The sequence below is a fragment of the Pelobates fuscus genome, chromosome 10, assembly GCF_036172605.1.
Source record: "Pelobates fuscus isolate aPelFus1 chromosome 10, aPelFus1.pri, whole genome shotgun sequence".
NCBI lineage: Eukaryota > Metazoa > Chordata > Amphibia > Anura > Pelobatidae > Pelobates > Pelobates fuscus.
In genome coordinates, this window is record NC_086326.1 from 128,757,270 (window position 1) to 128,769,627 (window position 12,358).

The 12,358-nt window shown below is 36.8% G+C and overlaps 1 protein-coding gene across 2 annotated transcripts in view; it reads right to left on the reverse strand.

Moving 5' to 3' along the window:
• Positions 1-4,194: 4,194 nt before the first annotated feature.
• Positions 4,195-12,358, reverse strand: part of NCOA4 (nuclear receptor coactivator 4) — a 33,940-nt gene continuing 25,776 nt past the window's right edge. For both annotated transcript variants that reach the window (XM_063435270.1, XM_063435271.1), the window contains exons 3-10: positions 12,172-12,312; positions 11,409-11,497; positions 10,535-10,643; positions 10,290-10,394; positions 9,745-9,891; positions 7,950-8,948; positions 6,855-6,947; positions 4,195-6,202 (exon numbers count right to left, since the gene is read on the reverse strand). In XM_063435270.1, the coding sequence (XP_063291340.1) occupies positions 6,197-6,202; positions 6,855-6,947; positions 7,950-8,948; positions 9,745-9,891; positions 10,290-10,394; positions 10,535-10,643; positions 11,409-11,497; positions 12,172-12,312 (1,689 nt within the window). In that variant the 3' untranslated portion in view covers positions 4,195-6,196. The remainder of the gene's footprint in view (positions 6,203-6,854; positions 6,948-7,949; positions 8,949-9,744; positions 9,892-10,289; positions 10,395-10,534; positions 10,644-11,408; positions 11,498-12,171; positions 12,313-12,358) is intronic.

A 12,358-nucleotide genomic window follows, 5' to 3' on the forward strand; every position in this document is an offset into this window, starting at 1 on the left:
ATCAGGTAAGTAGCCCAAAACCGTTATGACGGTTCAGGACCGTCAGCGGTCCAAACGCACGTTTTACCGCTGACGGTCCTGAACCGTCAGCGGTCCTGAAGGGGTTAAGGACTGAGCCAAATGTACACGTTGTGAACAAAACAAAGCCTGGCATTTGCGCTATATGTCTGTCCAACCGTAATTCACCTCTTTCATATTAAATGCACCCACCCTTATTATGATGTAGATTAATTTAGGAATAAACAAATATGTCTAAATGTCTATCTGTTCCTGTCCAAATCTGAGATGATTAAATTGCGTATACGCAGAAGTAACTTCAGACTGACACACAAAGTTCAGGTTAAAATAACTTCGAGGAAATTTAATGGCATCTGGTTAAAAGCGGGCTCGCAGACCCTTTTAAAGGCAATATTACATCATCATTGAATATCAGATAATAACAAATAAACATCATTAATTGGATTAAGTGTTAAGTGGTTATGTCAATGTCCACCCATCAATATTATTAATTGGCTCCAACACTAAGTGGTTAGCTAGGTGTCCTCCCACCCGGAGGTGGCGTTATTCTGGACTTAGGTGTGGACGGATGGCTCAAGCGCCATCTTACCCAGGACGAGGCTTACTCGGTGGGAAGGGGGGCTTGGGCGTCATTATGGGCAGTTAGTGATGTCAGACTCGTGGTCAGGTTCAGGGTCTTTTTTATGAAAGAACATTTCATACAGGCTGTTTCTCATGGCCTAGCTTTAGTATACTTTGTTTCATATTAGAGGAACTTGATAATTCCGGAGTTAGTCATGTCCTTCTAGAAAATACAGTCTCTATTCATTATACTAAATGCTGTTAGGAAATTCTGTCACATAATGTAGTTAAAATGGAGAATCTGTCATGTAATGAGGTTAAAATGGAGTTAATGCAAAAATTCAACACAGGTTTAATACAGGTTTTTAATAATTCTACATCAATTATATATCATTTTATTCAGGGGAAACAGGGCTTTCATTTAATATAAAATATTTAGCTATGAAACATGATTTAATATGAAAAAAAAAGGGAGAAAATAAGAATTGTTATTTTTTTAGTTCTACATGACATTTTAACTGTCAATGTCATAATACTGTTTGCTTTTACTGCAATAAAATACACATATTTGTATTCAGCAAAGTCTCACGTGTAAAACAGTACCCCCTATGTACAGGTTTTATGGTGTTTTGGGAAGTTACAGGGTCAAATATAGCACGTTACATTTGAAATTGAAATTCGCCAGATTGGCTTTTGAGACTGTATAGTAGCCCAGGAATTAAATTTACACCCATAATGGCATACCATTTGCAATAGTAGACAACCCAAGGTATTGCAAATGGGGTATGTCCAGTCTTTTTAAGTAGCCATTTGGTCACAAATACTGGCCAAAGTTAGCGTTAGTATTTGTTTGTGTGAAAAATGCAAAAAACGCCAATTTTGGCCAGTGTTTGTGACTAAGTGGCTACTAAAAGACTGGACATACCCCATTTGCAATACCTTGGGTTGTCTACTATTGCAAATGGTATGCCATCATAGGGGTAATTTTCATTCTTGGGCTACCATAGGGTCACAAAGGCAACGTAAGCAATCTGGCGAATTTTAATGTGAAAAAAATGAAACACAAGCCTTATATTTGACACTGTAACTTTTGAAAACACCATAAAACCTGCACATGAGGGGTACTGTTGTACTCGGGAGACTTCGCTGAACACAAATATTTGTGTTTTCAAAACAGTACAAAGTATTTCAGCAATAATATCGTCCGTGTAAGTGCTGTTTGTGCGTGAAAAATGCAAAAAACTTCACTTTTACTGGCGATATCATCGTTGTAATACATTTTACTATTTTGAAACACTAATATTTGTGTTCAGCGAAGTCTCCCGAGTAAAACAGTACCCCCCATGTACAGGTTTTATGGTGTCTTGGAAAGTTATAGGGTTAAATATAGTGCTAGCAAATTAAATTCCCTATACTTTTGTCAGGCAGGTCCCGCTAATTGTAATTAATTAGGATACCGAATAATGTAAAACTATTACATAAATATATGTGTAGAATTCATATATATATATATATATATATATATATATATATATATATATACATACACACACACACACACGTGTATATATATATAATTTTTTTTATATTTTTATTTATATATATATATAGTGATATATACGTATATATTTATGTATATAGATATATTATTTCGTTCTACGTGTATTTTGATATAAATATATATATATTAATATCACAATACAGTTAGAACGAAATAACACATCTATATTTTTTTTTTTTTTTACGTATTTACATTTTTTTATATTATATATAAATATATATATATATATAACAATAATTATATATATATTTAATCAGTATCAGTCTACGTTTAATTTGATATTAATATATATTAATAGTAAAATACACCTAGACAGTGTATGTGTGTGTATGTGTATATATATATATATATATATATATATGATCTAAGTATATATATATATATATATTTTTTTTTTTTACACTGATTTTATTTATATTTTATTTTATTTCCAACCAGCAGGGGGACTACCTGTCATTACAGGCAGTCCCCCTGCTGGCAATGCAGCAGGCAGCTATCCCGGCCATGTGATTGTGAGGTCCTCGCAAGGACCTCACTCTCACATGGCCCGGCCGGGCTGAAGAGGACGGAGGTGCCGCGGGGGGCTCTCTGGGAGTCCCCCCAACCGGGATCACCGGCGACCGGGTAAGTAAAAAAAAAAAAAAACGGAGGGCGAACAATTATGCCCGGCGGCGTTTAGAGCCGCTTAAAAAAGGACGTAATTGTACTCACCGGTCTAAAGGGGTTAAGCTAAAGTTGTTTTGGTGACTATAGTGTCATAATTACATAGCTGAAAAGAGACATGCGTCCATCAAGTTCAGTCTTCCTCACATATGCTTTTACTGTTGATCCAAAAGAAGGCAAAAACCCTAGTCTGTAGTGCTTCCAATTTTGCAACAAACTAGGGGAAAAAAATCATTCTTGTCCCCAAAATAGCAGTCAGATGTCTCCTGGGATCAAGCAGCTATTACCCCACTAATTAGAAATTATATTCCTGTATGTTATGTTTTTGCAAGTATTTATCGAATTTCAGTTTAAACATCTGTATGGACTCTGACAAAACCACCTCTTCAGGCAGCGAATTCCATATCCTTATTACTCTTACTGTAAAAAAAAAAAAAAAATTATTTGCCTTAGATGAAATCTCCTTTCTTCCAGCATAAATGTGTGACCTTGTGTCCTATGTATAGCCCTGTTTATGAATAGCTTTCCAGATAATGGTTTGTACTGGCCCCGAAGATATTTGTATAATGTTATCATATCCCCTCTCAGGCACCGCTTTTCCAAACTAAAGAGATTTCAATTTTTTAAACTTTCTTTGTAACTAAAATGCTCCATTCCTTTTATCAATTTTGTAGCTCGTCTCTGCACTTTTTCTAGTGCCATGATATCCTTCTTTAGAACAGGTGCCCAAAATTGCACTGCATATTCAAGGTGTGATTTTACCAGCGATTTATAAAGAGGCAAAATTATATTTTCATCCCGAGAATTTATGCCCCTATTTATACATGACAAAACCTTACTGGCCTTAGCAACTGCAGATTGACATTGCATATTGCTACCTAATTTGTTGTCTATAACCGTTCCCAAATCCTTCTCGTGTGTGGTTATCCCCAATTCACTACCATTTAGGGTGTAAGTTGCTTGTGCATTCTTGACCCCAAAGTGCATAACTTTGCATTTCTCTACGTTAAATTTCATCTGTCATTTTAGTGCCCAATCCCCCAATCTATCCAAATCCCTCTGCAGCAAAGCAATATCCCTTTAACTTTTTTCAGCAGTGCCGAATTAACCCCAAAATGTAATTATGTTATATATTACATAAATAATGTGTCACCAAGCTTATAACATTGTTATGGCCCCAGTCCAAAAATGAAAAAAATAAAAATAATTATGTAATTGTTGAATTTATTTTTTAAACCTGCAGAAGTAACAGTCCTCATGAATCAGCAAACATCCTTCACAAATACAGCCCACACCCATTACTCACGAGCAAGTCACGGAACACAAAAATAGGCTCATGATTCTCACTGCTTATCATTAAGTACTGCAAAGTAAATGAAACCAGTCTCATGTATTGCTGTAATTCTTTAATGATGAAAGAAAATTACATATGAAATTAAATTTGTAAGATTAACTAGCATAATCAAAATATATGGATTGACATAGCTAAAAGTGTTCACTTTAATAAACAGACAAGGTAGACTGGCACTTTCAGACAAAACATTGAAACAGGTCATTGCAATTAAAGGGGCACTCCAAACATACCATCTACAAGCTCACTGAAGTGGTTATCATGCACAAATCTTTGGGGGCTGTCCCATATCACTCCTCCAGCTTGTATCAAACCAGAAGTGAATTTGGCTCTTCCAACTTTGAGTGACTGATGACTATTGTCCTCTGGGGAAAACTGAAGACCAGTAGATCCATGTTATTTGTCAAACCGAATGAAAACTTGAATAACGCAATATGAGCTGAGGGGTAGTGCATACCCAATGTAATGAGCTGCAGAGATTATATTGCGTAGAGTGCCTCTTTAATATTGTTTATGCCTTTGCTGGTGGGGTACAAATATCGTTGAACAGGAGCCCCTTAAGCATAAAATGGTTAAAAATGACAGACAGATTCTATAATTCCAAATACTTCGAGAAGAATCAAAATAAAACTTTCCACATTTTTATATGCGAACAGATAATCCTGTGAATCTAAACTGCAATTAAAAAAAAATATTCTAACATTCATGTTTTTAAAAATAAATTGCCATTTCCCAGCTTTCTGTGCAAACAGCTAAAAAAAAAAAACTAATGTGAATGAAATGAATGCTTCTGCAATGGTCACCATGTGGAACAAACGTATTGAAGGGTGCAGACTTTTACTACCCAGTTCAGAAATTCATTCCTGAAATACAATTTAAAAGGACACTACCATTCAATGCTTTATTAGAGTGCCTACATTTAAAGGACTTTAAAGGTGTAGGGGAGATGTCAATGTTCGTATGATGCTATGTTTTTGTGTAAGTGCATGGTTTCAAAACACTTCACATTTTAAAGGAGGAATAACATTTAAGTGATAGTGCCCTCTATAGATAAAGAAAATCAATTATCAGAGAGATGCAGCAGCAGCTGACTTAGTGACCAAATAAATGTGAGGATGCCGAGATTCCACATGGCACAATAAATTATGTTTGATCCGCTGCTGCAAGCAAGTGTTGCATTAAAACAAAAAAAAACAAAAAAGAAAAAAAGGCATTTCAGCACTTTCCACAATGGATCGCACAATGACAGGGAGAAAACACATTCACTTTCTGTCATTTCAATATTTTGGAGCGGATGGATCCATAATTGGATATCAAAATGAACAAAGTGTGATTATAACGAGGCCAGAATTCATGCTGAACTTTAGAAGAAATTATAGGGCTACATTCTATTATGCTATTGACATTTCAACAGACACTTGCGTTCTATGGGGCATAAAACCCCTAAATTTCACATCTATGTCGGCAGGTGTGTTAGTGTGCCTTCTAATACCAAATAGTCGTTGAACTCACAGTTATACTCAAAGAGCAGAACATGTAAGCCAGGACATTTACTTCAGTTGCCAATAAGATGCCCCCGTGGAAAAGTAAAGTTCAGCTACTGCAAGGTTACATGCGTTAGTAAGCAGACAGGTATGAAGTAAAATGATACAAAATACCGCCCAAGCATATAGTTTGGCAAAAACCATACCAACACAGTGAACACTGCATGATGGAAATGATGGAACCACAAATATAAAATAACGTCACAGTGGTGCAGACATAGAATTCCTGGAAACATAAAGCAGACGGTGGCTGTGTTTGTATTTATATTGGATTATTTTCAATTGGATCGGTCAATACAAATTGCTTTGATGAAGGTCAAGGATGTGAGTTATTGACATTGCAGCACATGTTATAGACCAGCAGACGAACAAACTTTATGATAAAATAAAAATGGCATAGACAATGACAAAAAAAACAATAATTCTTTGCCATGAAGGTTCCTTAGTGTGCGTAATCAGCAAGAAGGTTGATTGGTGGCTTGGAGTTTATAATGTGCTTCACATCTAGGAATGAAAAAATGAAGGGATAAACTATTAATTCAAGCATGCCTACGAGGAAGATTTTAGGTGAGATCACATGTATTTATTAGTTATGGATCACGGACATTTCACCCAGGTAATGCAATAAATTGATTTTTCTAATCCCCAAGCGGTTAGGTAATGGTGTTCTGTCACCACTCCTTATACAGTACTAAAATTAACATGTCACAGTAACATGTGCTATTTAAATCTATAGCTCATTTGTTTTACATTTATAAAACTCAAACATGCTCTGCAGTGGTGTATACAAGATTATTTCCCAACGTCTGGCTCAATCTACTGAATTTTGTGGTTCTATTTATGACATTGGTTATAGTGTGTATCACATACTAATGGTCTACAATCGGTTTAACAGGAAAGCAATTGTAACACAATGTCATTATGCAATCTTAACATGTTCCTGTTTAAAGCCAGGCTGCTTCAGCAAAGGAAACAACAAAACAACTTTCTAATTGCAAAGGCACAGAAAGTGCAACATGTAGTGATGTTCAACAGCATTCCTAAACTTTGCAGGTTTTACATAACTCTACTTAGAACAAAGTGTCCAATATACACATAGGTTCCCCTACCTAATATTACAGATTTCACCATGGAGTTAGATTGTAAACAGTATTACCTGCAGGGGGCTACGATATAGCCATTTGTCATTGTCAGCTGCCAGTTTCATACAGGCAAATAAGTCACATACACTGGGGAGACCATAATAGTCCTGGGGAAAGAAGAACAGTGTGGTATGTTATGTAGGGTTTTGTTTTTCAGAAAGGAATATATTTTTCTACAATATCATTAATAGGACACTCCACTGCTCAAATACACAATAAATAAAAATCACTGTTTAGTAGATATACTCCAAATGAAAACTTGCATGCATTTAATTATGGTTTTGCTTTTTTCCCCATTGGGGTTATATCTAAAATCAGCTTGCAAAACCTGCAGTTCTGTTATCTGCTTCCTTTGCAAGCCCTCCCCTTCTAACCCCGCCCAGACTTTCTGTGGCTGTCCAATCACAGACTTCCCAATTCAGCTCAATGAGAAGTCTTTGTAAGTCAGGTGCTCTGGGCAATTGCTGCCTCTTGAGGTGAGCTGCATTGAGCCAGCAAAACCAGGAAGTAACATTACCTGGTGCCAGAGGGTGTAACCAGATACATTTATAAAAAGTGTTCATTTCTATTAAAACCTGCACTTTTTGCAAAATGAGAAAAAAAAACAAGGTTTATTAGTGGTCTAGAGTGACTTTTTAAGTTTACAGATCAAAACCACACACTTCATTCCAATAACAATTCTACAGGTTTCTATTAAATGGTTTACATTTGCTTAGACTAGGGAAAGCCAAATGTAGATCCCCAGCTGTTGGGGGGACAACTGCTCCCTCAAGGTTCAGTCACTTTGGTTGACAAAACAAATTAAATAAAAAAAAAATAGAAAGGTAAAAAACAAATAAACAAAATCATGGAATAGAATTGTGAGGATCCTCCCTTTTGCTATCCCTGGTCTTTATAATGCACTCTAAGTAAACATAAGTCGCATAAGAGTAGACTAAAATGTAATGAACATAATTTTGATTAACTTACAAGAAACTGCATTCATTCTACAGACACTAAGGAGCTCCCTTGCAGTAAATGCCATATAAGCAAATAGATAAAATGGTTACATGAATATGAAGCTCTAATCTGCACTGAACATTTGGTTAGCAGCTTTATCAGACACTTACATGTGCTTTCTTGCGTAGCAACCACTTATCCTTTAGATCAGGCTCTTCTGACTTCTCTGAGTTATCTGTCTTTGTAGAAGACAACACCCAGGCACTAGGATTCAGAGGCATATGGAAAGGGGACAGTGTGCTTTCAGGGAGGGCTTTACAAGGACGTTCTTTTGTTTCTTTGTTTCCTTTTTCTTCAGTTTGGTTAGATGTGGCAACCCAGTTTGACAAAGGAGATTCGATTATATCTTTAAACATCCTAACACATGGGTCAAGTTCTTCAACATTCTTGGTACTGCAGTGGTCTTCAGAGTTTTTTCTGCAGGGACGTAGCCACATCTCAATGGAAGGCCTTGGCTTTTCAGGTTCACAGTTTTTCGACTTGTGTTCTTGATTCAGTGGGATTCCATTCTTATCTTTTCCTTCTTTTTTGAGTAACCACTTGCTGAGGGCTTCTTTCTCACAACTTTCATCACAAACACATTCTGAAAAGGAAGAACACAGCTCATTGGCTTTACAGACGTTTTCCACCCTCAGCTCAGGTTGAGGGTGCTGCAATAGCCACATATCGTTGCTAGAGTTTGGGGTCTTCTTTCCTCCTAGTTGCTCATGGAGGCATTTCAGATTTCCGAGATTTTCTATTTCTAGGGCAGCTGTATGACCACCACAGCGATTACCACAAGACTCTACTTTTGGTAGCCAGTCATTTTTATTGTAGTCCTCAAAGAATGGTTTGAATACCTTCTTCCACTTATCTGCCACATTCACTGGGTCCTCTATCTCAGTAGGAGAAATCAGCCAGTCTGACATATCCATGTCCTCTTGATTATCCAACTCTTCAAATTCAACCTTTTCAATGGAAATGGAGGAGCCGGAGAAGGAACCGTCGCTTGAGCAGGTGGTGTCGTCTTGATTGTCATGCTTGGACTCTAGCAGCCAATTGTGCAACTCTCCCATCTGACCCCAAATCTTTTCCAGACTGAATGTGTGAGGTTTGGGAGCATTTAAATCCTGTTAAGAGCATAATTTACAATTAAAAAAGAAACATGCACCACAACACAGTTAATTTCATAAAGCATGTAATTTCCACATGAGGTTCAGAACCATATTTTGATTTATTTAAGGCAAAATAAACATTCTGCCCTTTGGTATGTATAATTCATATGCTGTAGAAAGGACAGCGATTCATTAAGGAAGAAGATATCCCTAAAGAACTCCCAAGTGTTGATATCCAATCACAGGGTAGTCACCAAAACAACTTTAGCTTAACGAAGTTTTGGTGTATTGATCATGCCCCAGCAGTCTTACTGCTCAATTCTCAGTCAATTTGGAGTTAACTCACTTCAGAGGCGTGATCTATACACCATTCAACCATTGCTTCATTAAGCTGAAGTTATTTTGGGGACTATAATGTACCTTTTACTCACTACGACAGAACAGTAATATTTCACTCCCTAAAATGATTTGTTAAATTTTACACTACAGGCATGATGGACTTTTTCACATTTGTATGTTACTTAAGTGGTGCAATCAAGTTGGAGACCAATGAGATGTTTCTGCAAATTTCATTAATTTCCATGGTAATCTCAATTTTAGAACTTTGCAGAAAAACTTTTTTATATCTCTCCATCTTTTGTTTGCATGCTTAATACTTTATATGGTCTTCTCTACAGAGCCAAAAAAAAAATGGTCACTGAAGTCCAACAATGACATTAGAGAGACTACAGTAAAGATAAGAGAAGCAGCAATTATATTAAGGTACATTTTTACAACACCACTGTTAAGGACTGGACACAAATAAACATACCTCTGTCACAGTAGGTTGTCCTTTTTGCAGCCAAAACTGGAGGGAAGAATTTGGAATGTGTGCGTCAGAGCTCTGAGGAAGGTTAGTGTCCTTTTTTTTCAACAGCCAATCAGAGAGAGGCGTGTCAAAAAATCTAGGCATTGGCTTCTATAATACACAAAGCATCATAATGAGTGTCTCTCTCAACTATCAATGGTAAAAGCAAGAGAAATAACTGCACATATTTATGAGCGAGATGACCATACAGTATATAGCTCAGCTGTAGCTTCCATGTCATTCTGTGTAAATCTGTTCACATAGGTCCTACACAGAGAGCAACGGACAGCCATGATCGTTGTTTGGGAATCTGATTAATTGAACAGGTGAGATTAGAGGAAGCTGTGCTGCAAGCACACAATATAGGGCCATTCACTAAAGTGTTAATTCAAAATTTTAGCCCAAAGAAGGCTGACTAGGGATTTTACTAATTTGGCTTAAAATGTGCAACCTGGTTTTCTGGAGATATTACATTTCAGTGAATGACACCTGAGCAGGAGAGAATTTACCTGTTCCGTTGCTGGAACAAAGCAGTTGTGCAGAAGCCATGGATTCTGGGACACAAAACTACAGGGCATATGATTGACAGGGGCTGGTTTCTCTTCAACTGAATTCTATGAAGTAAAATAAGAAGCAAACTTATTATAATAAACTGCTCCACAGAAAGGAGTGTTATAACATCTCTGAACCTTCTGCCAATGTACACAACTAGAACACTTCTCCTTTGGCAAGAATTTACAAAATCGGAACTTACTGTAGTTGTGATGGAACCAAACGTTCTGAGAAGTTGACGAAGAGAAGAAGTATCAGCTTCAAAGCCAAGGGCGGTTGACTCCTCTGGTTTAAGGGCGAGGCTTCCCAATCTGAACAAAATAAATCAATCACACAATTGAGAAAAAAAAAATATTGGAAACTGAAGTTTGCAGCTCCTGCTGTGAGGTTTCCTCACACAAGCAATTAGCCTATCACACCAGTAAATAGCTGAAATCCCTGGTGGGATGATACATTTCTATGGCCGAGCTGCACATCCCAGAAACCCCAGCTGTTTACAGAATATAGCATTTAGCAGTTTAATTTATGAAAAGAAATGTGGAAGCCTCTTGTGCTATTTAACAAAAGACTTGCCATGAATTTTATTGATGATAAAATTCATGTTTTTTTTTTTTCTACACGGCTGTCTTTTTTTGATATTACTTGTTAATTCTAAGTGCAGCCTCGTTACACATATATCCACTAACTCTTAATCTATCACCTCTTTAAAAGGTTATCCAACTAGTTAACCTTTGCATAATTAAGGGACAATATTAAACTAAAGAAAAATAAATTGTGAATTCTTTAAATCAGGGATGTCCAACCTGCGGCCCTCCAGATGTTGCTGAACTACAACTCCCATGATTCTTTCAATGAAACAGATAGCCAGGGAATCATGGGAGTTGTAGTTCAGCAACATCTAGGGGGACGCAGGTTGGACAGACCTGCTTTAAATACTATCTTAGCTAAGATGGCAAAAGTAACCAAAAAACGAACTATTTTATAATGGTGAACAACCTTTTGAGAATAATACAAGACTTGAATTTGTAAATGTCTTCGAGGATAAGAAACACTTTGTCAATGATGGATACCATTACCTTTCCAGACAAACGGTTATCTGATTGGCCAAGTCATTGCTGTGAGGGGTTTCCAGCTGGTGAATCAGGCAATTGAACTGTCCCAACAACTAGGAGACAAAACAAAGGCAGAAACGATTACCAAACTAAATAAAACCAAAAATAATAAAACCTACACCGATTAGAATTTTAGAAAATAAATAGCGTGCTTTTACTTTAAATCTGAATGAGGAGTGTAAACACAGTGTGGGAAAATAAAAATCATACACTTGAATCCCTGAAAGCAGAGTACTTAGAAGTGCTTCGTATTGTATGATCACAGACAATTAGTGTAATTGTCCTATTAATCCACCTGCCAATTATACTGAGCTGAGACCAAGTTTGGTAGTACATAGTACACTCTTTAAGAGCATGAAATATAAGCAGTCAATCAGGAAGAGGACAGATGCATGCCAGGAAAAAGTTTAAAGACTTTTACAATATATATATATATATATTTATTTTTTTTTCTTTTAGGCATGCAACAGTAATAAACGTAATGCTTTTGGAACGTAAAAGGCCAGCTGCGCTATGTATTGCATACAATGGATTTGGTTATATTGCAGCGGCAATCTTACATTCGATATTGCTTAACAAGCACTTACATAATATAAATTGATTAAAATGTATTCAGGGTGTGCCAATGCATGCACATAATAAAGCCAGTGCAAGATGAGTAAAGCAGCTAATCTCGTACTCCTTATTCGAGAGTAGAATGTGCCAGCATGGTGCCCTGTACCCTTACCCAGTAAAGCTGCTGTGCCTGTTGTTGCAATGCTTCCTCCTTTAGTTGCTGGACGAGGTCTGCTTGTTCCAGGAGCCAGACCTCACGGCTACGCAGACACTCTAAATGACGGCTAATGCAGGAGTTGATCTGAGCCTTTACCTGAAAATAAAATGAAACTTTATTAAAATGATGCATCACCTGTTTT